At 37.2% G+C, this 26644-nt stretch overlaps 1 protein-coding gene across 3 annotated transcripts in view; it reads left to right on the top strand.

Annotated features, from left to right (window-relative positions):
* LOC149831012 (phospholipid-transporting ATPase 2-like) overlaps nucleotides 1-26644 on the top strand; it is a 160628-nt gene that overhangs the window by 27587 nt on the left and 106397 nt on the right. For all 3 annotated transcript variants that reach the window (XM_090013608.1, XM_090013607.1, XM_090013606.1), the window contains exons 7-8: nucleotides 481-647; nucleotides 24249-24353. In XM_090013608.1, coding sequence (XP_089869734.1) covers nucleotides 481-647; nucleotides 24249-24353 — 272 coding nt within the window. The remainder of the gene's footprint in view (nucleotides 1-480; nucleotides 648-24248; nucleotides 24354-26644) is intronic.

Here is a 26644-nt window from a genome sequence, read left to right as displayed (position 1 = left end):
AATATAATGAAAGTAGTTAACATTCAAAGATTGAGGACAAACTAAAGTTTATATCTTTTTAACTCTGATATAACAAAAATGAAAATTTAATAAGAAAAAATAACAGGCAATAAATATAAAGAACTAGTGATGTCCAACAAGTCAATTACAATTTTTAATTAACAGATTTTAAATTCATTACAATTTATATATTGCAATATGAAGCAACGCCTGTAAGCAGGTCGAACATTCATGTGATTTGGATTGCTTTTTAAGTGCTTGCGGTAGCCGCTTTCTGCTTCAAGTAGGTTCAGTGATTCTCTCTTTGCCATAATATTTGTTTAAAGATGGTGTCAACTACATTTAACTTGGGAATACCTTTTTATCATTCATTGCATGGGTCTGTGCTGGACAAGTGCCTTAATAGTGTAATATGAAAAATTGAGTTGGATTCCATCTTAAACGGTTTCCTAACTGACTATTTTCTGATGCTTTTTGAAGGCAATGAAACCAAGTTGGGAATGAGCAGAGGTGTCCCCGAACCAAAGCTGACAGCTGTTGATGCAATGATTGACAAGTTGACGGGTGCAATATTTCTGTTTCAGTTGGTGGTGGTTCTTGTTCTTGGAACAGCTGGTAATGTTTGGAAGGATACTGAAGCTCGTAAGGTTAGACTCATCATCCATATTCCTATGGAAGGATCAGTTTTCCATACATCAACATTTAAATTCATACTTGGTTCCCTGTTGCCAATTTTAAACCTTAATATACCTAGGTTAATAGCTCAGTTTTGTTAAGATGATCCACAGAATTCCTTTTAACAAATTAAGCTATATGACTATTTGTGCATTTACAAATTATTTGAACCTGCATGCTTGTATTGTTTAGTTTCTGAATTGATTATGGCACTCTGCTTACAACTATGCTAGTGGATAGTTCTACCATCTAGTTGAGGGAATAAGTGTTGCGATGGTGTTCATGTAAGATTTTAGTTCTGTTTCTTCAATTTGTAGGTGTTTGAATTGTGTTGAGCATTATAGAAATCAGAAAGCACAATATGTGAGAATGAACTTTATAATAAATTTGCCGTTACTTTAGGTTATACCGTGCCCAATATTTTATTAAGCAGAGTTCTAATAATTTCTGCTGAGACAACATTTTGTAAACAAACCTTAGATTTTGTACAGAAAAATTTCGTGGTTAAATAATGGGAGTAAATCTCCTGTGGCTAGTTTCTGTCAGATAATATTAGGGAATAGCTTCTAATTCTTAGTAGGTTGCTTCCATGACAATCAGGAAAAAATTTGTTGGCAAGTATTTGGCTAGCTGAGGTTAAAATTTGTAGGGGGCATAGACATAAATTTGTTGTTTGTTATTTGTTATTTGCGTGATTGCAATTTTGTCATGAGTAGGCATTTTTTCCTTTTTTTCTTATTCATCTCATTTTAACCCTACATTCTTATATATTTCATTGCATTACTGAATGAGATTAACACAATTACCCCTGAATAGACTTTGTTCTTCGCTTCCTTTCTCTCTCACCTAGTCATTTTTGAGATGGTATCAGAGCTAGGCAGAGGATAGAAAAGCTTGAATTTGTGTCAAAGAAGGTTAAACAACTGATTGAAGGGGCTAAAAATTGATTGGAGAAGAAGCATTTTAGCTAAAAGTGAGGCTGATGTCACCTCCTACTTGGACGACCTGAGGTATTCTGAACTTCTTTCAACCTTGGGTGATTTCCATTAGCTAGAACACAAGAAACTAGGATTTTATGATCAAATCTCAGGTGACTTGGACTCATATTGAGGAAGTTTTGAATTATTCAAGGAATTTCTCCTTGCTTTTCAGTAAAATAGAACCTGATTTGGTTTTTTGAGATTCTGAGGCCATTTTGGTGTTGTTGGTGCCTGAGATTGGACTGATTAAGACCATTTTTGTCTGAGACACTTATTGCAAGCGTATTTTTTGCAAGATACATGCTTATTTGCGACTATCAAGGAAATGACCCATTTTTCTGCAGGTTTTATATGAAGTTAGGTATAATTAGTAGTATTATTGTTTGTTTTGGACTAATATCATATGCTGCAATAGAAATGGACAATAGTGTCTCCATTCAGTTGATTTTTGTGATGTTGGACAGGGAGAATTACATATTTTGGATTAAGTTTATGAAGAATGTAGTTGAAGAAAAAGACTTTTAAGGATTTCTAGATAGAATCAAACCTTATGTAGTTAAAAGTGATAGTTGGCACCTAATCAGTTGACCTGTAGGCGGGACTAATCAAGTCAAGTGGGGACAAGAAAAAAAGTTAACTGGAATTTACAATATATATATATATATATATATATATATATATATATAGGGCCACTAGAATATGTTAACCGGAAATATGTGAACTGGCGCATCAACCAAGATTTTCATGGGTTTTTATATTTTTTTTCTTAAATTTCACCGTACGGATGTGATCTAGATGTTTGGTTTTATAGAAACAGACTCTTGCATTGTCCAATTACGATGCATAAAAAAGATCATTTAAGGCTTGAAAATCAATGACTCTGAAATTTTGTAAATATTCAAGCATCTAAAAGCCCGGGTGTGGTGTCAAATAGGCAAGGGTTCCCTCACTTTGTTGGACGGGTGGGGGTAAAGAAGTTAGTCCAAGACCATAAAATTAGGTTAGCCACTTGGAATATAGGGTCTTTAACTGGTAAGTTGGTAGAGTTAGTAGATGTTATGTGTAGGAGAAATATTGATATTTTATGTCTTCAAGAGACCAAATGGGTAGGTGAGAAAGCTAAAGTGATAGAACCTTGGGGATATAAGATTTGGTATACAGGAATAAATAGGAATAGGAATGGAGTAGGGATTGTTATGAGTCGTCAGTTTATAGATAATGTAGTTGAGGTCCGTAGGAAGGGTGATAGAATTTTACTTATTAAATTAGTATTAGGTACGGATATTATTAATATTATTAGTGTTTATGCACCTCAAGTAGGTTTAGATGATTCCATTAAGCATCAATTTTGGGAAGATTTAGATGGAGTAGTACAAGAGACATCTTATGGAGAAAAGCTTTTCATCGGCGGTGACCTTAATGGACATGTAGGCATTAGTAGGGATGGATTTGAGAATATCCATGGAGGCTATGGTATAGGAGAAAGAAATGAAAGTGGAGAAAGGATTTTAGATTTTTGTTTGTCCTATGATATGATCTTAGCAAACACTTGGTTTAGGAAGAGGGAGTCTCACCTAGTAACATTTAAAAGTGGGGTTAATACGAGTCAGATAGATTTTTTCCTACTTAGAAAGAGAGATAGGGGTTGTTGCATCGATTGTAAGGTTATACCAGGAGAAAGTGTAGCTACACAACATAGAGTCTTAATTTTAGATCTTAGAATTAGACAATGCCGCAAAAGGGATAGACATAGGATAGATCCTAGAATTAAGTGGTGGGCACTGAAAGGAGCTAAACAAGGAATGTTTGTAGAGCAGGTAGTTAAGGAAGTTGATTGGTGTCTCGAGGAGGATTCAGAATCAATGTGGAATAAGATAGCGGGTGGTATGAGAAAAGTAGCTAAGGAGGTATTGGGTGAGTCTAAAGGCGGTGCACCACTAGGTAAGGATACATCATGGTGGAACGAGGATGTCAAATTAGCTATTAAGGTTAAAAGAGAGTGTTATAGAAATCTAAGTAAGAGTCGTGATAATGAGAATTTGGAGAAGTATATGATAGCAAAGAAGGAAGCTAAAAAAGTTGTTCGAAACGCGAGGGCTAAGGTATATAAGGAGGTTTATGACAAGTTGGATACCAAAGAAGGCGAGAAGGATATTTATAGGCTTGCAAAGATGAGAGATAGGAAATCGAAGGATTTGGGTATGGTTAGATGTATCAAAGATGAAACGCAAAGGGTTTTAGTCAAAGATGAGGAGATTAAGGAGAGATGGAAAGATTATTTTGATAAGCTATTTAATGATAGTCATGCTCAAGATCTTGGAGACTTCTCCATTCCTTTTCATGAGATAAATCGTGACTTCATTCGCAAGATTCAAAAGAAAGAAATTGCAGAGGCTTTGAAGAAAATGAAGTCAAGAAGGGCAGTTGACCCAGATGGTATACCTATCGAGGCTTGGAAATGCTTGGGAGAGAAAGGTTTAGAATGGTTGACAAATCTTTTTAACTTGATTTGGCGAACAAATAAGATGCCTAATGAGTGGAGGAAGAGTACTTTGGTGCCTTTATATAAGAATAAGGGTGATATACAAGATTGCACAAACTATCGTGGTATAAAACTCATGAGTCATACTATGAAACTTTGGGAGAGGGTGATTGAGTCTAGGTTGAGGAAGGTTGTCATGATATCGGAGAATCAATTTGGTTTTATGCCTGGAAGATCAACTATGGAAGCTATACATCTTCTTAGACAACTTATTGAAAGATATAGAGAGAGGAACAAAGATTTGCATATGGTTTTTATTGATTTAGAGAAGGCATACGATAGAGTACCTAGGGACGTTCTCTGGTGGACAATGATGAAGAAAGGTGTTTCTTTCAAGTACATTAGTATAATTAAAGATATGTACGAAGGAGTAGTAACCAATGTCCGCACTTGTGGAGGGGTGACAACCAATTTTCCGATAACGGTTGGGTTACATCAAGGATCTGCTTTAAGCCCTTTCCTATTTGCGGTAGTGATGGATGAGCTTACGAGATCAATTCAAGAAAATGTACCGTGGTGTATGTTGTTTGCTGATGATATTGTTTTGATTGATGAGTCTAGAGCTGGGGTTAATGCTAAGTTAGAATTATGGAGACAGACATTGGAAGCTAGAGGTTTTAAGTTGAGTAAGAGTAAGACTGAATATATGGAATGTCGGTTTAGTAAGCAACGAAGTAGTGATGGGAGTGTAGTGAAGCTTGGTGAGCAAGATATACCGGTGAATGATTATTTCAAATATTTGGGATCCATCATTCAAAAGTATGGAGAAATTGATGGAGATGTAAATCATAGGATAAAGGTTGGGTGGATGAAATGGAAAAGTGCTACTGGAGTGCTGTGCGATCGTAGAATGCCATTGCGGTTGAAGGGAAAGTTTTATAGGACGACTATTAGACCCGCTTTACTATATGGTACGGAATGTTGGGCTGCCAAGAGACATCATATTCAAAAAATGAGTGTAGCTGAGATGCGGATGCTTAGATGGATGTGTGGAAATACAATAAAAGATAAGATTCGGAACGAAGAGATACGTAAGAAGGTAGGTGTTGCACCCATTGAGAATAAGATGCGAGAGAATCGTTTACGGTGGTTTGGACATATTCGGCGAAGGCCTAATGATGCTCCAGTTAGAAGGTTGGAGAAATGGGAAAATATATTAGTTAAAAGAGGTAGGGGTAGGCCTAGGAAGACTTGGATGGAGATGATAGGAAAGGATATGAATGCTTTGAACCTCACCGAGGACATGGCGTTGGATAGAAATGATTGGAGGAAAAGGATTCATGTGGAAGACCCAAAATGAATTTCTTTTTTGGTTCATATCGCTGACCCCAATTGTTTTGGGATGAAGGCGTAGTTGTTGTTGTTTGTTGTATTCAAGCATCTAAAATCCCATTTTTCATCGAAAATACATGATTCAACAGTCTATTCCTAGCAAATGGACCATGCCAAATGCATCTGCAGGGTTGAATTTGCAAAAAAAATGCGTCAGAAATGCCTAGTTTATGCTCCTGTTCACATATTTCCAGTTGACATATTCTGGTGACCCTATATATATATATTGTTACAGTCATTTGTACATGCAGTCTAGCAGGAAACTCTATTTTCCACATTTTTCCCACTATTATAGATCTAACCTTTATAAATGTGATCTACATAGTTTCTTTAGTTGAAAACAGGTTTTTGAACATGTTTTTGTATCATGTAAGTTGGTTTTCCAAGGGCTTCAAAAATCAAAGGCCCACAATGTACCAAAACTTTGACTCAAAAAATCATATATTAACATAAAAAAAGATGATGTAAAAGTGCGATCCCTAGCAAAAAAACCATGCTGAACACATTTATGAGGATAGGTTGAGTGGATGCAACTTGCAACTATGATTATCCAACAATATTGTACATACAGTAGACATTAGCAAATATATATCCAAAGAATGGAGTTCCAATAAAGAATATATACACACCCCATCCCAAAACAAATGGGATCGGCGATATGAACCAAAAAAGAAAATCATTCTGGGTCTTCCACATGAATCCTTCTCCTTCAATCATTTTTATCCAATGCCATGTCCTCGGTGAGATTCAAAGCATTCATATTCTTTCCTATCATCTCCATCCAAGTCTTCTTAGGCCTATCCCGACCTCTTTTAACTAATATATTTTCCCATTTCTCCATTCTTCTAACTGGAGCATCATTAGGCCTTCGCCGAATATGTCCAAACCACCGTAAACGATTCTCTCTCGTCTTATTTTCAATGGATGCAACGCCTACCTACTTACGTATCTCCTCGTTCCGAATCTTATCTTTTATTGTATTTTCACACATCCATCTAAGCATATGCATCTCAGCTACACTCATTTTTTGAATATGATGTCTCTTGGCAGCCCAACATTCCGTACCATATAGTAAAGCGGGCCTAATTGTCGTCTTATAAATCTTTCTCTTCAACCGCAATGACATTCTATGATCACACAACACTCCAGTTGTACTCTTCCATTTCATCCTATGATTTACATCTCCATCAATTTCTCCATACTTTTGAATGATAGATCCCAAATATTTGAAACAATCATCCATCGATATTTCTTGCTCACCAAGCTTCACTACACTCCCATCACTACTTCGTTGCTTACTAAACCGATATTCCATGTATTCTGTCTTACTCTTACTCAACTGAAAACCTCTTGCTTCCAATGTCTGTCTCCATAAATCTAACTTAGCATTAACCCCAACTCTAGACTCATCAATCAAAACAATATCATCAGCAAACAGCATACACCACGGTACATTTTCTTGAATTGATCTCGTAAGCTCATCCATCACTATAGCAAATAGGAAAGGGCTTAAAGCAGATCCTTGATGTAACCCAACCGTTATAGGAAAATTGGTTGTCACCCATCCACAAGTGCGGACATTGGTTACTACTCCTTCATACATATCTTTAATTATACTAATGTACTTGAGAGAAACACCTTTCTTCATTATTGTCTACCAGAGAACGTCCCTAGGTACTCTATCGTAAGTCTTCCCCAAATCAATAAAAACCATATGCAAATCTTTGTTCCTCTCTCTATTTCTCTCAATAAGTTGTCTAAGAAGATGTATAGCTTCCATAGTAGATCTTCCAGGCATAAAACCAAATTGATTCTCCGATATCATGACAACCTTCCTCAACCTAGACTCAATCACCCTCTCTCAAAGTTTCATAGTATGACTCATGAGTTTTATACCACGATAGTTTGTGCAATCTTGTATATCACCCTTATTCTTATATAGAGGCACCAAAGTACTCTTCCTCCACTCATTAGGCATCTTATTTGTCCGCCAAATCTTGTTAAAAAGATTTGTCAACCATTCTAAACCTTTCTCTCCCAAGCATTTCCAAGCCTCGATAGGTATACTATCTGGGCCAACTGCCCTTCTTGATTTCATTTTCTTTAAAGCCTCTGCAATTTCTTTCTTTTGAATCTTGCGCATGAAGTCACAATTCATCTCATGAAAAGGAATGGAGAAGTCTCCAAGATCCTGAGCATGACTTTCATTAAATAGCTTATCGAAATAATGTTTTCATCTCTCTTTAATCTCCTCATCTTTGTCTAAAACCCTTTGCGTTTCATCTTTGATACATCTAACCATACCCAGATCCCTCGATTTCCTATCTCTCATCTTTGCAAGCCTATAAATATCCTTCTTGCCCTCTTTGGTATCCAACTTGTCATAAACCTCCTTATATACCTTATCCCTCGCGTTCCGAACTACTTTTTTAGCTTCCTTCTTTGCTATCATATACTTCTCCAAATTCTCATTATCACGACTCTTAGATTTCTATAACATTCTCTTTTAACTTTAATATCTAATTTGACACCCTCGTTCCACCACGATGTATCCTTACCTAGCGGTGCACCGCCTTTAGACTCACCCACTACCTCCTTAGCCACCTTTCTCATGCCACCCGCTATCTTATTCCACATTGATTCTGAATCCTCCTCAAGACACCAATCAACTTCCTTAACTACCTTCTCTACAAACATTCCTTGTTTAGCTCATTTCAGTGCCCACCACTTAATTCTAAGATCTATCCTATGTCTATCCCTTTTGCGGCATTGTCTAATTCTAAGATCTAAAATGAAGACTTTATGTTGTGTAGCTTTCTCCCGGTATAACCTTACAATCGATGCAACAACCCCTATCTCTCTTTCTAAGTAGGAAAAAATCTATCTGACTCGTATTAACCCCACTTTTAAATGTTACTAGGTGAGACTCCCTCTTCCTAACCCAAGTGTTTGCTAAGATCATATCATAGGACAAACCAAAATCTAAAATCCTTTCTCCACTTTCGTTTCTTTCTCCTATACCATAGCCTCCATGGATACTCTCAAATCCATCCCTACTAATGCCTACATGTCCATTAAGGTCACCGCCGATGAAAAACTTTTCTCCATGAGATATCCCTTACTACTCCATCTAAATATTCCCAAAATTGACGCTTAATGGAATCATCTAAACCTACTTGAGGTGCATAAACACTAATAATATTAATAATATACGTACCTAATACTAATTTAATAAGTAAAATCCTATCACCCTTCCTACGGACCTCAACTACATTATCTATAAACTCACGACTCATAACAATCCCTACTCCATTCCTATTCCTATTTATTCCTGTAGACCAAATCTTATATCCCCAGGGTTCTATCACTTTTGCCTTCTCACCTACCCATTTGGTCTCTTGTAGACATAAAATATCAATCTTTCTCCTACATAACATCTACTAACTCTACCAACTTACCATTTAAAGACCCTATGTTCCAAGTGGCTAACCTAATTTTATGGTCTTGGACGAACTTCTTTACCCCCACCCGTCCAACAAAGTGAGGAAACCCTTGCCTATTTGACACTACACCCAGACGCCGGTGTGACGCGTCACTTCCGGGCGACGACCTAGCAACCCTTGCCCATTTATCACTGCCTCCGAGCCTATAGAGTACAACGCGTCGCTCAGTAGGGAACGCCCCAACGAAATTCTCATATTGGTTCATATTCATAGGGTATGACTAAGTTTTTATGCTGGCTGTCACAGGCCTACCGCAGCCCTCCTTTATCCGGGCTTGGGACCGGCAGTGTATAACTAAACAGTTATACACAGGCGAAGTTAAGAATTAGAGTATATATTTCTGAAAAAAATAGAATATATATGTAGTGCACACACATTTTAAAATGGTCAATAAAAAAAGGATCAGTATGTCCCTACCTAGGACAGACTAGTTGGTGATTAGTCAGCTTAGGCATGGATTAGTCGCTAGGAACCTACTCTGTCAACTAGGTACCTAGGGATAGGTGCAAAAATGCTTGCGACGAGGCTGCTTAGGTGCCTAGTCGGACGATTAAGCACACTTTTAACTACATAAACCAAACGTCGGCCTAAAGTTGAAGATTTCAGATTTGAAGATTGGGAGGTGAACAATGCTTTAGACCAATGTTGTCTGTATCATATCGATGCAAGGGCACAATACAATACACACCAATATCTTGATATCGGTGTGTATCGTACGATACAGGGCCGTATCATACGTATCATACAATACGATACCGGTGGACTTTAAAAACGGCAAAGACGGGGTTTCAAGTTTTTGGGTTTTAAAGGCCTTTTGAGGGATGAAACCCTCATTCATATAGAACATACTAGAGAGCTTATCATACACCCTACTAGCCGTAAGACCGTTTTGGGGTCCGATCTTTGCATTGGGGAGAGGGCTTTCGTGATTTTGTCAAGTAAGAGTGCATTTCTACCATTTTTTCCACCCAAAGAAGTGGGTTAAGGTAAAAAAACCTTATTTTTTGCTTTTATTTGTAATGAAATGGATCAAAACCAAAATACATCACTTATGGACTTGCAAGAACATACTTCAATCAAGTATAACACTTTTGAATAAGCCACAACACCCAAACAAGGGTCAAATATATTTGTTATTGAATAAAAATCCTCTCTTGAGAGAGCTACAACAATACAAGGCCTTTGGGCGTATTTATAAAGAATGGACCACTAAGGAGCAACCCAAAGTGGCTGTTGAGCTGCTCCCAACGGTCATATTTATGATCGTTGGGAGCAGCTCCAACAACTACTTTGGAGCTGCCCCAAAAACACAAAAAATAAAATATTAAAAATACAAAAAAATAAATGAAAGAGAAAAGGTTGTCAGTCCCTAATGGGCTGACGCCTATTACAGTAAAAAGACCGAAATCCCCCTGATGGGTATTTCAGTTTACAATATATATATATATATACACACACCCCCTCAAACTCATGGTAGAACAACCGAGAGTTTGCCAAGTAGGAAGTGAAATCTTGGGGACGAGAGCGCTTTGGTGAAGAAGTCTGCTAGTTTATACTCAGATGGAACATAGGGCAATGTGATAGTCTTCTTCAGGAATTCCTTACGAATGTAGTGACAATCAATTTCAATATGTTTTGTTCTCTTATAAAATATTTGATTACCTACAATATATATAACGCTCTTGTTGTCACAGCATAATCTTGAAGGTTCCACAATATGAACTCCCAAGTTTTCTAGAAGTTGTTTCTGTTAAAATATGGTATGCGTATGGATCTGGATCCAGATCCATATGCATGCTATGTTTTAACTTTTAACACATGCTCAATGCCATTTCATTAATGGTATGTCTGTAATTTTTTCAGCTATTGTATCTTTACCTATTTATAATGTTTAGGGCTGGGAGGTTGGGTTAACGTGCGCCGCCCCCAGCCATTGTGAATCTCCCTCTTCTCTCTCTCTTTTCTTAGTTTCTGCAGTGAAGGCTGAGCCCCACACAGAATCTTTTATGGTATCAGAGCTCAGTTGCGGAACCCTACCAGACGTGTGTTCAACGAGTCCTGGTAACTTCTGAAGGAACAGTTTTTGATACACCTCTTCGTCCATTCCTCCTTCAATTCTTCCTCCTTCATGGTAACTTCTGCACTCGTTTTTTTTTTCTTCTGATTCTTGTTCATCGGTAACTTCCTGGTAACTTCTGGAATCAATCAATTTTTTTTTTTTTAAATTTTTTTGTCTCTTCTTCATTGTACTGCAACATCAACGTTTGCAGTTTTCACATCAACGACTGCAGTTTTCCCTCTTTAACTGCAGTTTCCTCTCTTTGATTGTAATCTATTTGTTTGCAATCCCTTTGATTCGTGTTTTCCCTCTTTGATTGCAGTCTCCTTTTGATTGCAATCAAATCTACTGCAGTTATTGAGTTTTTTTTTATTTATTTCCTCTTCTGATTACAGAAGTTTCCTTTTCTATTACTGTTTAATGATTTATGTGCAACGCCTATAGGCAGGTTATAACCGTCTATAATCTCGACCCTAAAAAAAAGAAAAAAAAAGAGGGGTTTTACGTCTATTAATATCACGGGTGCATCCCTTTTTAAAGTTCTATTGATTGATTAAGTGATCTTCAGTTCTCTTCTCTTTCTCTTCATTCGTCTTGTTCGTTTATTCGTTGTCCCATTGATATGGATTACTCTTCGTCATCTACCTTGTCCTTCGGTCCCTCTGCAAATTTCTTGAGTCAGCTTGTTACAGAAAAACTTACTCTAATTTTTTGACCTGGAAGAGACAAATACTTCCTTTTATACGGAGTCAGGATCTCGATGAACATCTGGATGATTTGGTTCCTATACCACCACAGTTTATTTTGCAGGAAACCACCAATGAGAAGGGTGACACAATTACTATTTCCTTTAAGAATCCAGAGTATACAGCCTGGAGGAAGCGGGATCAGTCTTTGGTTGCTTATATTACGTTAACACTATCTCAAGAAGTGTTGGTTACTCTTTCAGATGATTGCACTGCGGCAGATCTGTGGAGTAAGTTGTCTCAGACATACTCTCAGATATCAGAAGCTCGAGTTATGTACTTAAAAAATGAGTTTCAAAGTTTGAAGAAAGGCTCCATGCCAGTCATGGAATACATAGGCCGCTTGAAGAGTATTACTGACCAATTGACAATTATTGGAAGTGCTATTTCAGATAAAGATAAAGTTCAACAACTCCTCAATGGATTGGGCCTTGATTTTGACATGTTTACCACAACTTTGTCATGCCTTCCTCACTTGCCTACTTTTGACGATCTTCAAGCGAAACTTCTCCAGCATGAGATGATTATGAAACAAAGAGCAGAAGGAAATGAATCAGTTCGTTCTCATTCAGTTTTGGCCATGGACACTTCTGTCGGTTTTGGACGAGGAAATGGAGGGCATCAAGGAGGCAGAGGCCGCAGACGTTTTGGGCAGGGAGGTCTTGGTATCTTGCCTACACCTAATATTTCTGGTGTTTTTAATACAGGGAATCAGAGGAGAGTGCCCACCTGTTTCTTATGTAACAAAAGAGGACATGTGAACGCTGATTGTTGGTTTAATCTACAAAATAGAGGAAAGATAAACAAAATTGAAAATAAGTCAGCTACTACTGTGGACACGAAAGCGCCATCTACAGATATGCAACAACTTTTGTTATCAGCACTGTCACAGATGACGATCAAGCAAAATGAACAAGGCGAGTGGTATGTTGATTCCGGCGCTGCCACTCATGTTACAGGTAATGTCGGTAAGTTATCTCACTTATTGCCTTATTCTGAAAAAGGTAGTATAGTTACGGGAGATGGAACTTGTCACTCCATTAGTCATACTGGCAGTGCACATATCCCTATGTCAGAGTCCGCACTTCACTTGTCCAATGTTCTCCTTGCTCCTAATATTAAAAAGAACATTGTTTCTGTAGCTAAACTTGTTGACGATATGAATTCTTCCGTCGAATTTACTCTCTCTTCTGTTTATGTTAAGGATCTACGAACGAAGGAGACATTCGCTAAAGGGGAGCGACAAGGAAACATGTACGCCTTCAAGGAGATTCCCTTAATGTCTTCACCTTCAGCCCCAGTCCTCCAGTTGAAGTCATCCAAGCATTCTTCAGTGTCTTCGCCTTCAGAGTCTTTGTTTTTCCCTTCGTTGAAAGTTTTTAATTCATCTCATTGTAATAAGCCAGATATTTGGCACAGTCGTTTGGGCCATTGTAGTCGGGGCTTCGTTGAAAGTCTTGTATCTGATGGTCTTCTTCCAGAGTCTAGTTTATGTTCATTTTTAGACAATAATAAATGTTCCTCATGCGAACTCTGCAAAAGCCATGTTCTTTCGTTTCATATTATTAATAAAAGGGCTTCAAAGCCATTTGAGATTATTTGTTCCGATGTTTGGGGACCCGCACCTATTCCTTCTCTTTCCGGTAGTCGTTACTATGTTATTTTATTGATTCTTATTCCCGTTATACTTGGATATATTTCTTGAAACATAAGCATGAAGTTTTTCAAGTATTTCGGGAATTCCATTCGATGGTCAAAACAAAGTTTTCCTGTGATATTGTGCATTTACAATGTGATGGTGAGGGCGAGTATTCATCAAACGAGTTTATTGCCTTTCTTCGGGATAAAGGAATAAGTCGACAGGTTTCTTGCCCTCATACACCTCAACAAAATGGGGTTGCAGAAAGGAAACACAGGCATATTGTCGAGAGTGCGATGAGCATGTTACATGATAGCAATGTGCTCGTTAGTCTCTGGACAAAAGTTTTTCATACATTTGTTCATGTCATAAATCGTCTTCCTATGACACTTCTGGATCAACACTCTCCATATTATACTTTATTTGGGCAACATCCTTCTTATGATGAGTTGCGTGTTTTTGGTTGTGTATGTTATGTATATATTGAACTCTGCGAAATAAGTTTCAGGACAAGGCCGTTAAGTGCAGATTCGTTGGGTATGCGGATGAATATAAAGGCTATCGATGCTATGATCCTACTACAAAACATATTAGGACCTCTAGGAATGTTGTTTTTGATGAACAAAATTTTCAGGTAAATGACTCTGAAGCGTTGCCATCTCGAGAAGTAGAGGTATATGATTCATGGATGAGCGCAGATCTTTTTGCTAATACAAAAGAAACATGTCAGGCGAATTGTACTTCCTTTGGCTTGAGCCGGGGCTTGGATGACTCACAGATGCGTGTTGAACCAACCCCAGTAGAACGCTTTTCTGGACAGATATACACTAGACGGGACAAAAATATAAAGCAGAGGAATGTGGAAAGCATCGCTAATGATCCGGCTCAAAGGCCGTCACGCATTAGGCATCCTATTCAACGATGGGTGAGTTATGAGACATTTTCTCTTGATTTCCAATTGTTTATGTCTCAGCTCACAAAACATGATGAACCCACTTGCTTTAATCAAGCTCTTCAATCTTGTCATTGGACTGAAGCTATGAATGAAGAAATGGAAGCACTTCATGAGTGCTAGACTTGGGAAATAGTACCTCGGCCAAAAGGAAAGAATGTAGTTGGCTCAAAATGGGTTTATAAAACAAAGTATAAGCCTGAAGGAAGTATTGACAGATATAAAGCGCAACTTGTTGCTCGGGGATTCACACAACAATATGGTGAAGATTACGATGAAACTTTTAGTCCAGTAGTCAAAATGAGTACAATTCGTGTCATCATATCCCTAGCAGTCAACCGAGGATGGAGGCTTAGCCAGATGGATGTTAAAAATGCATTCTTGCATGGAACTTTAAAGGAAGAAGTGTATATGGAGCAACCTCCTGGTTATGCCGAAAAGGATCCTACTGCCTGGGTGTGCAAACTAAGGAAATCTCTGTATGGGTTGAAACATGCGTCCCGTTCTTGGTTTGAAAGTTTCTCTATGCAAATTCAAAGCTATGGTTTTAGAAGATGCTCTCTGGACCACTCGCTCTTTATTTACTGAAAGACAGGCATCGTTATACTTCTTCTTATATATGTTGATGACATTGTGATCACTGGGAGCTCAGATAATCATGTGCAAGACGTGAAGCATTTTTTAATGAAAACTTTCAAGATGAAAGATTTAGGGGAGTTGAGGTACTTCCTTGGTGTGGAAGTTGATAGGCAACAAGACACATTGACACTCATGCAACAAAAATACACTTTTGATCTTCTAGAAAAAGCCGGGATGACGAATTGCAAACCAGTCAGCACTCCGAGTGTATTACATCAAAGGCTGAGCTCTGAAGATGGCCATCTTTGTGTCAACCCAACAACGTATAAAAGCCTTGTGGGGATGCTGCAATACTTGACTTTTACCAGACCTGATATAGTTTATGCTGTCAATCAGGTATCCCAGTTTATGCATGCTCCAACGGAAGGTCATATGGAAGTTGTGAAGCGCATTTTACGATATTTAAAAGGAACTATAGGAGATGGACTTGTTTATCGCAAGAACGATAACTTGCATAGAGGGCATGAACTCATCACTTATACAGACACAGATTGGGCAGGGGATCCAGATGAGAGACGATCTGTCTCTGGATATTGTGTATATATTAGACACAATTTAGTGTCCTGGAGCAGCAGAAAACAAAAGGCAGTGGCACGGTCAAGTACAAAGGCTGAATACAGGTCGATGGCTGCAGGCACGACAGACGCTACATGGATTAGACACTTATTGAGTGATCTTGGAGAGACAATTATTCGATCATTTCTTCTATGTGACAATCAAAGCGCAATAAACATTGCATGTAATCCTATTCAACATAGCAGAACGAAGCACATTGAGATTGATCAACATTTTATACGACAGAAAGTCGAGATGAAGGAGATAGAATTACGTCATGTTCGAACAGAAGATTAAGTGACAGACTTGTTTACCAAGGGGTTAACAGGACATCAATTTTGGTATTTGAAGAGCAAGTTGTACATGCTCCAAGACCACGTACAACTTGAGGGAGGGTGTTAAAATCCAGATCCATACGCACATTATGTTTTAACTTTTAACACATGCTCAATGCCATTTCATTCTGTAATTTTTCCAGCTATTGTATCTTTACCTATTTATAATGTTTAGGGCTGGGAGGTTGGGTTAACGTGCGCCGCCCCCAGCCATTGTGAATCTCCCTCTTCTCTCTCTCTTTTCTTAGTTTCTGCAGTGAAGGCTGAGCCCCACATAGAATCTTTTAGTTTCAATCACACCAACTCAAACGTAGTTATTGTCATGACACGATACTCAGCTTCAGTGGAGGAGAGAGACACCTTCTGCTGCTTTTTGCATCGCCATAAAATTAAAGAATCACCTAAAAAAATACAAGAACCAGTGGTTGAGCGTCTATCATTTACATCCCCTCCCTATAGAGTATGCAATGACTACTAATGAGAAAGTGGATGATAGAAATAATCCATAATTAATAGAATTTTAATATATCTAATAATTCTCATTACAACACTCATATGTACTGTAGTGGGAGCATGCTGAAACTAACTAACATAATGAATAGCATGAGAATTATCAGGACGAGTAATGAAGTGATAAGACAAGACGCCAATCATTTGTCTATATGGAGTTAGATCTTTCAGAGGTTCTCCATCATCTATCTTCATTTTTGCATTGATGACCTTTGGAGTATCAACTCGTTTGTCATCTGAAAGTCCTGATCATTCTATGATTTCTGCTGCTTTGTACAAAAAATAACCACGAGATGAGTAAGCCATTTATATTCCAAGAAAGTAACGTAAAAAACCAATATCTGTCATTTTAAAGTTGTCTTTAAGGACATTTTTGATTTGATTTACTCACTGCTTGTCACCTCTTGTGATAATCATGTCATCTACGTAGAGTAGTAATATCATCATTCCTACATTGGAAGACTTAACAAACAATGCAATGTCAGTATAACAAGATTTAAAATGAAGTGTCATCACACTACTGAATTTATCATACAGACTTTGGGGGCTTGTTTCGAACCATACAAGGCTTTGCGTAGCCGAAGGATTTTTCCATGTGCTAAACTTAAACCTGGTGGATGATCCATGTACACCTCCTCATCCAGAATACCATTTAAAAAGACATTTTTTACATTCATTTAAAAGATTGGCCATTTTTTAATTGAGGCTATAGAAATCAGGGTTCTAACACTGGTCATTCATTAGGGTGACGGGAGAAAATGTCTCATCATAATCTATCTCATCTTATTGATTGTATACCTTGGCTAATAGCCTAACTTTATATCTTTCTAATGTTCCATCCCATTTAGTTTTAACCTTGTATACCCATCTACATCCTATAGTTTTCCTACCTTTAGGTAATGTTTGGATTTCTCAAGTTTTTTCTTTTTCTAATGCTTCTAATTCATTATTCATTGCCTTAATCCACTCTTGATGATTTCTGGCTTCGTAGTAGGATTTGATTCTATATATGAATGTATGGCTATAAGACATGATCTATACCTTGGCTCAAAAGAATCATATGATACAAATCTACTAAGAGCTTTTGAAATTCTTATGGATCTTTTAATACTAGAATAATCCATATCTTGATTTTGTGAATATCTTTCCAAAGCACATGGTGGATGGTCTTCTGAACGTCGAATATAGGTTTGTATATTATCATGATATATATCTTCATTACTAAGACCTTCCTTTATATTTCCATTTGCATTATGAGTGTTTTTATTTTTACTCTCATGCACATCGTGAATACATGTTTAATGTTCATTGATAAGGTAAAAAAGAAATGAATAATCACAACTCTCTTGGATTTTTTTTGTTAAAACCATTTTCATTTTCAAGAAACATAAAATTTCGTGAAACATATAATTTTTTTCTTTTAATGTCATAACATTTATATCCTTTTTGGTTTTCGATATTGCCTAAAAAGACATAAGGGATAGATTTTTGGGAAAAATTTGTCATTTTTATTAGTAAGGACGAAACATTTATATCCAAAGACTCTTAACCTATTATAATCGGGTGTTGTTTTAAGAAAATTTTCAATCATAGAGACATTTTCCATGTTTTTTGAAGACATTTTATTTATCAGATAAACTCCCATAAGGGCGGTTTTGACCCAAAATCTTTTAGGAACATTTCTTAAAATAAAGTGTTCTAATTGTATCAATGATATGTCTATGCTTCCTTTCGGCTAGTCTATTTTGTTGAGAAGTGTATTGACAAGATTTTTGATAAATAATCCCATGTAGGCCAAAGTAATTTTCAAACTCTTTTGACACAAATTCTCCTCCGAAATCAGTTCTAAAAATTTGAATATTGGTTTTAAATTGAGTCTTTGTATAGTGATGGGATTTTTTAAAACAATCAAACACTTCTGATTTTTGTTTAAGAAAAAATATCCAAGAGTGTCTAACTATAGTCATCCACAAATACAACATAATAAGATACACCTCCTTTGCATACAACTGGAGCCGGTCCCCATACGTCTGAATGTACTAACTCAAATGGATTTTTAGATATAAAATGTCTTGGTTCAAATGGTAAGGATTTCATTTTACCAAGAATGCATTCTTCAAACACAAAATCTTTTCCTTTATAACTTGTAAGAAATGAAAACAATTGTAGTTTGGACTCACTAGGATGTCCTAGTTGTTTCTGCCAATTTTCTTTGTCTTTCTTTTCCATAAAATTACAAAAACTATGTTTTGATAGCTCAAGATTGTCCATTTTATATAGATCTCCTCTTCTATGGCCTCGCTCAATCGGCTTCCCGGATTGGAGATTCTGTATTAAACAATCATTAGATGAAAATATGACTTTGCATCCATGATCCGTAATTTGAGAAATGGATAAAAGATTTAAATTCATTTTTGGTACCACTCGAATATTTGGTATGTGAAAAATTGGTTGTTTTTTAAATACTCTAAGACTTTTGATTTTCAAAGATGTTTCATCGGCGGTTGAAACATAAGAATCATTTGAGTTAGTATGACATTTGGATAATATAGACTCATTTGGAGTCATGTGAAAAGAGGCACCAGAGTCAAATATCCAAGAAGTCTTACCTGGGTTCCCATTTGTAGATACGATCGCTCTCGAGAAGGAAGAAGTTTGACCTTTGAGCATCGCTTTTGTGCCTCCATTAGTTGAGCCAAAGATAACAAGCCGATACACTTGAAGTCATCTACATCATGGCTTTCAACCGAAGCAACTCTCTTATTATCTCTATGATCTTCTTTCTTTCTTTTGGGACAAAATGACTTGATGTATTCCGGTTCATAAGAGTGATAACAAATAATTTTTCTGCCCTTTTTGTATTCATGGTCACCCCTTTTTTCATTTCTTTCATAATTGTTGGGGTTTCTTCCTTTCTCATTTTTTACAAAATGAAGAGATTTATAACTTCTAGTATGATTATCGAGCTTTGACATAGCAAACACTGATTCATCTTTTGAAGCAGAAGGTTTCTTCAATCTATTTTCTTCCATAGTCAATTCTTGAAGAGTTTCTACTATGGATGATACACCTCCTTTACGAAAGAGAGCCGACTTGGTTCCTTCAAATTCGGGCCTAAGCCCATTAATAAATTGGTAGAAGTGCTCCGTTTTAATTTGGCTTTCATGGAGTTCTACATCTTGTAGGCAATGCTATTTTGACTCAAGAAGATCCAATTCATCACAAAGAAGAGAGAGTGCATTCTAGTATTCCTTAATGTTCATCTCTCCTTGAGTCATGGTTATTACTTTGTTTGAACATTACATATGTGAGCAATATCTTTAAGACTATACATGTTTTTAAGATATTTTCACACATCACTAGCGAAATCAAATTTCGCCAAACTAGAACACTTATGGATGTCCACACTATTGATTAGCCATCCAATTAATCTTGGAATGACCCATCATCCATTCTTTCCATCTTTTTTCATAATAAAAAACGACTTTAGCCATTTCCTTTCCTTGAAAAGCAACTTCTTTCCCATTGTCAATTTTTGTAAGAATGAGTTTAGGCTCTTTTTCGATAACGTCCACCAAACCCCATAGTCCCTTTTCCCATATTTTGTGTTTTACTATGGATGTTACATCACATAATTTGTATTATTTAGGCGTATGAGAATGAAGACTATTACTTCCCTCTCATTCTCCATTTCTTTACAATGTGAAGAGAAGAGATAGAGAGAGAGAGTGAGTAAAGAGAAGAAGAGGAAGAGAAAGAGAATGCAATACAAGATTTACTTGAGAGATGGTGCGCTTCTTGATGCAACACTCTATGATTCATTGTATTCGCCAAGCTCATGATCCTCTTGATGCTTTCACGATCTTTCCTCTAAAAATTGATTTTAGAGCACCAAAGCTCTGATACCATGTAATGAAATGGATCAAAACCAAAATACGCCACTTATGGACTTGCAAGAACACACTTCAATCAAGTATAACACTTGATTGAATAAGCCACAACACCCACACAAGGGTCAAATATATTTGTTATTGAATAAAAATCCTCTCTTGAGAGAGCTACAACAATAAGGCCTTTGGGCCTATTTATAAAGAATGAGACCACTAGGTAGAAGCCCAAAGCGGTTGTTGGGTTGCTCCCAATGGTCATATTTATGACCGTTGGGAGCAGCTCCAACAACTACTTTAGAGCTGCCCCAAAGACACAAAAACCTAAAATATTAAAAATACAAAACATAAAAGAAAAAGAAAAAGAAAAAGAAAAAGGTTGTCAGCCCCTAATGGGCTGACCCCTATTACAATGAAAAGACCGAAATACCCTTGATGGGTATTTCGGTTTACAATGTATGTATATATATATATATATAAGTATATATCTTAACATTATTGAGCTATTTTAGAGGACTATGGCTTCAAATGATCCCTCATGACAATGGGGCACTTGTGTAATGAGTCAAGGTAAATGCTTCACATGTGATTTTACGGTTGCATTTTGTGCATTTCATCATTGTTTTGTGTGTTATGATTTTTTTTAAAATTTTTGATATTTTTTCTGATTTTTGCGTTTTTTTAGATTTTTTTTCAAATTTTATGATTTTTTACGATATGATACAATACATATCTTATTTTTGGCACGATCGATAAGGGTTACAATACAATACGTACAACCTTGCTTGAGACAAGTCTTGGCTACTTGGGTCCATTGATCAATGAATAATCATCCACTTAGCAAAGTTTAAAGATGTAATGGATGCTTGAAACTTTCTTCAACAAGGTAGAAACATACCAATTAGGCTAGAAAGTTCAAGCTGGTTCAGGAGCTAAAGTTATTGGAGCAAGAAAACAAGTCTATCCAAGCTTTCTACATGGAAATTCAGTAGTTGTGGTATGTAATAACAAATATGGAGAGGCACCAAGTGTGAAAATACAAAGAAATAAAAAATTTGCTTGGATGAAGAGAATAAGGTGTAACGACCCCAACTTATCCTCGTGAAAAGTGGAATTTTTTTTCTTAAAACAATTGCAGAAACTGAACTCAAGGATTCAGGGTCTCACAAATATAATAAATACCAAACCACGAGAGATAGTACATTGAATTAACGAAGGAATAACCAACTTTATCAACCAATAAAATGAATGTCATAGAAACAAAAATAAATAAATAGTATGTAACATTGAGCCACTCTGTCAAGAATATCAAAACATGTCACGCAAACTCGCAGGCTCTATGTAGCAGCCACAAAAGTATCTCAAAGTGATTTATGCATCTTTTTACAAAATTTCAGTGAACATGCAATGCACTTGTTTCACTACATATCCACAATGCACATTCAATCACACAACATGAATGCATATAAAGCCAATTGCACGGTTTTTATCAATTTTATTAAATACTTAGTCAAAAATTCAAAATTTTTAAATCTAAAAATCATGAAAACACATACGTTATGATAAGAGGAGCAAGAGGGAGAGGTATCGGGCCCTCCCTCTAGCCGCCCTTCTTGAAAAAGCAACAGTCTCTGGCTGCTGTTGATCTTGCCAACATCGTACAAGAGAGGTTGCTTGGCACCCTCTCTCCTGTCGAGCTAGAGCCACCACTATTGGTGGCTCTGGTTTGTCGACGAAAAACAAGAAAGGAGGGAGGGAGAGAGAGAGAGAGAGAGGAACGAGGGATTGAGAGAGGGAGACTTATAGGGGAGAGAGAGGCTCCTGGCGAGGAGGTCCCGATGAGGTGTTTTGGTGAGGAGGCCCCGGCGAGGGGTTCCGGGGAGGGGAGTACGTGAGAGGATAAGCTGAGAGAGAGAGAGAGAGTACTCAGAGTGAGAGAGAGAGTGAGAGGCGAGGTTGTGGGATTTTAACAAAGAGAGAGGCAGAGATACGAGGGAGGTTGCAGGTTTTAAAAACAAAAAAAACTTCATACGGGGTTTAAATGGACTGTAACCGGTGGGGGGGGGGATGTCGACATCCTAACCTGGTAACACTAAAGGCCCCTACGAAAGATGAAAAAGGTGCACATTGAAATAAGAAAGGTTCACAAACGAAAATGCTTCGTGTCTGTAGGTGCGCTCCGCCTAGCACGTCTGAGTCAACTTTGATGACTCAAGTTCACATAGGGAAAGAAGAGCATGGCCAGAACCGGTGCTTCGCAGACTTCATTTGGCAGTGTCTGGAACACATTCTCTTGATCCTCTCCCCATCAAAACGTGTGTTTCTTTTCTGGGCCTTGAGTAAGATCAACCAAAGAATATGAAATGGAAGTAGTTCTTTATTCATTTTTAGTGTGGAGTTGGTCATGATGAGGAAACTTGAGACCCAACTACATGAGAGGGTGTTGTGTGTTCTCCCCCAAACACGCACTGTAGCTACACGCATTGTAGCTACAGTGCGTGTTCGGGGGTCCCGACTGAGCACCGCATGGCGCTCAGTCGGGTGTACGGGGGCACCGTACACCACCGTACAACCCGTAGACTAGTGTACGACACCCCCGCACACCCGACTGAGCGCCGCGTGGCGCTCAGTCGAGACCCCCCGAACGCGCACTGTAGCTATAGTGCGTGTTCGGGGGGTGCACATATAACCTGCCCCCAACTCCATCTCTCTCTCTCTCTCTCTCTCTATATATATATATATATATATATATATATATATATGGAGTGTGGTTTGGATCTGAATGGATCCAAAATCCTTATTTTCTTATGTGAGATTATCTTAGGTCTTGTTTGGATCTCGGATCCAACCACAAGCATTTATGTATATATACATATATAATAAGGTTTTCACATGTTTTGAGAATTGATTTATCTTTCTGAATCGAATTCTTAATTTATGATGTTTATTGATAATGATCTATATTTGGATCCAAATTGTTTTCTGGGATTGGATCTTTATTTTTTTAATGGATACAATCTCATGCCTTAAAGGTTTTGAGTGTTTTGGATCTCTTTAGAGATCCGTCTCTGAATTATTCTGAACCCGAACCGGATCCACTAAATAGATCTGAGTCCTTGTTATAAGCTTGGATCCATACTGGATCCGAACATCGTAAACCCAGAAATTTAGTGAATCTCGCGAATGTCAAAAGTACCCTCAAAACTGGATTTCATGGATGCCGATCTGTGTGAATCTTCTACCGAGATCTAGATCCAAAAGTGTCTAAAAAGCTCGTATAAGATAAATAACTTGATAATGTTCAAAAGTTCCTCGATTAATAAATATCAATGAATTTATTATAAAAAATACCGAGAATAATCCCTTAGTTTTTTTCTGAAAAATCCAGAAAACTCGCGGACTTTACTACAACTGTTTTCGTCCAGTTTCTAAACATTGTGGGCCGTGGCTTTCTAGACATGTAGTGTTGGTGGAACATGTTTCTTATCTTGTTTCAAGTTCTAAGAAAAATCAAGTGAATCAGACTCCTTTTTTTATTCCATAATCCATACTCATTGGAGGAAATGGTAGTACTCGACCATCTGTACCTCCATCTAGCCAGTTGTTTCTTACTATTCGTTTTTTATTCAACATCAATTTTTTCTTGCAACTATTTCCAGGTTAGGTTTGATTAGCAAAAGTTTTCATTCATTAATGAATATGTGGTTCCTGTTGTGCATGTGGGATTTATTATTACTACTCGTTGATTCTTTTGTGGCCATTTCATGGGGTAACTGTTTCTTTGCCTCCAAAAATTACACTAAGCACTTTTTCTTCTCTTTAATTTTGTTGGAAATAAATTGATAATAGTATCAGCATTTACAAAATGGTGAAGCCTTTGTTTCTTTGATGTAGAAATGGTATGTTCGGTATCCAAGGGATGCACCCTGGTACGAGTTTGTTGTCATACCATTGCGCTTTGAGCTCTTGTGTTCAATTATGATTCCAATATCTATAAAGGTATCTCTTCCCTTTCATGCCATCCATTCTTATTATGTACTTATAATATGTTTTAACATTCTTCCTGCATGCTTCTTTGCTGACATTCTTTCAAAGTTTCAAACAGAGACCTGATCTGAGTGTGCAAATAATGTGGTTTGCTGTTTTTAGCCAAAGCTTGAACCATTGCAGCAAGATTGCTTATCATGAGGATTGGGTGTGTTGTGGTTATTGGTGCAATTTTTCTGCATGGCATTGATCATCATTTTCCATTTAAGTAGTTGCTGTAACTATCAACATGTACCACTACGGCAACGGATTTAATATTTCAAAATGTGCATGTGTTCATAAAATTGGTGCTGATGCTTTCTTGTTTTTATATGGGTTCATGTGCTGCGTAAAAGATATTCTGCAAGTCAGCTTTGTCGTTTTTCTCAAGCTATGCATTGTATACTTGCTTGAGAATTATTTATCCTGTACTTTCCCTGAAATGCCACCACCAGTCAGCAGTTGAACTCTGGTGCATGCAGTAACTGTTTTAGAAGATGAAATTCTGTGGAATTTGTAGGCTTTTTTATTCGGAACAAATGAGAGAATAACTGGAAACATATAAAATTATGATTATTATTATTATCATTATTATTTAGTGCTGAAATGCTTTGATTATACAACACTACTAGCTGTTACAAGATGGATGCTGCAGTGAGCATATCTTTTCGAGCAAATCTTAGGATTTCAGAGATAGAAGTTGGAGAGAAAACATTAAAAAAGATTGTTTGTAACATACATGGTGAAATCTATTTGTTCGCACATACATGGTGAAATCTATTTGTTAGCTACAACTATAGAGGATTTGTCTATTCTCAATAGAAATTTCCAGTTGGTTGGGATTGCTGGGAACTCCTGTGTTTACTTAATCAGTAGCAAATGAAACCTTGAGAATATTTTATTCATACTCTCGATGAACAGAAAGAGAAAATAATGAACCTGATCTCATTAATTGAAATTTGAGTTATACTCCTGTTGTGTAATGAAAGAAATATTGAAATTCTAAGAGGCTGGAAGAAAATAATGAAATGGGCCTGAAGAGTGCCTTCTGTGTATGTGCCCTAGCCTATACTTGAATGGTATATGACATTCTCACCTTCTTCCTTCCTCACTCCAAAGCAACCCTAGTGAACAGTACACTGCATTATCTTGTTAGCCATGCCATAATTGCAAATATGAGGCTTACGAAGTTAATCAGCTGATGCATTGGAGGCCTAGTTGTGACTTGCGTGGAAGATTGTGATAGAGTTGATTGCATAGATACACACAAGGAGTTCTCCGTCAGCATAGTTGTGTGTCTACTCTCTAACAATAGTTGAACGAAAACATAGGAACTTGCTAGAAGTAACAAGGGCACTAATGTTCCAATCCAACTTACTGTTCAAGTTTTGGAAAGTACATAAGTATATATTGTCATTTTATATAGATAACACTAATATCATCACATTTTTTAGTTTCCTGAGCTTTTATTCAAGAAGATCTGATTCCTGGCAAGAAATTGTTTCTCCATTTGTTGCAAATATATTACGAGAAAAGGAGAACAAGGTATTTGAAGAGCATAAATTCTTGGGTTGAAAAGGAAAACACTTTTTCCATTTGGTGATACAAAGTGACCATAATTAAGTACTTTTATGATCATTATATGTCTAATGCTTTTATTAGAGGGTCTATGGAAAATAATTTGAATGAATTCATACTATTGGTATTTCATGGAGGTAGCAAGGAAAGAAAGAAGATAAGAGAGAAGAAAGAAGGAAAGACAAAGGGAAATGATGGAAGAAGAAAGTGCTGGGGGAAGAATGAAGAGAAAAAAGAGAACAGGGGGGGGGGGATGTATTAAAAAGAGTAAGGAAGTGAAGAAAATCAAGGAGGGAAAACATAGGAAGAAGAGGAAGAAACAAGGGAGGCAAAACAAAAAGAGAAAGGAGGTATAAGAATACCTAGATCAGTGTTAATTCTTGAATCACCAGGATCTGTTGCAGTGAATAGAGGAAGACACGATGGGAAGGGATGATATCAACTATATACCCACAACAGCAATCATAGGCTGCAGATCTGATTTCATTAACATATATTTGTGTTTACAATAATTTAGGGTACTAAACTACCCTGCAACAGAAAATAGAAATTACAACAAAGCCATTATTAAGTGGCTGGCGCATAACACACACATGTCTGGATCTGGCTCCAATAAAATCCAGTCCAATAAACGATTCTGTTTTTCACCCCCCTTCAAGTTGTGCATGGTCTTGTACCATGAACAA

This window comes from Nuphar pumila, chromosome 7 (assembly GCF_984573655.1).
Source record: "Nuphar pumila chromosome 7, dmNupPumi1.hap1.1, whole genome shotgun sequence".
Taxonomy (NCBI): Eukaryota; Viridiplantae; Streptophyta; class Magnoliopsida; order Nymphaeales; family Nymphaeaceae; genus Nuphar; species Nuphar pumila.
Note: the sequence above shows the minus strand (reverse complement) of the source record. Positions and strands in the feature narration are given on the sequence as shown.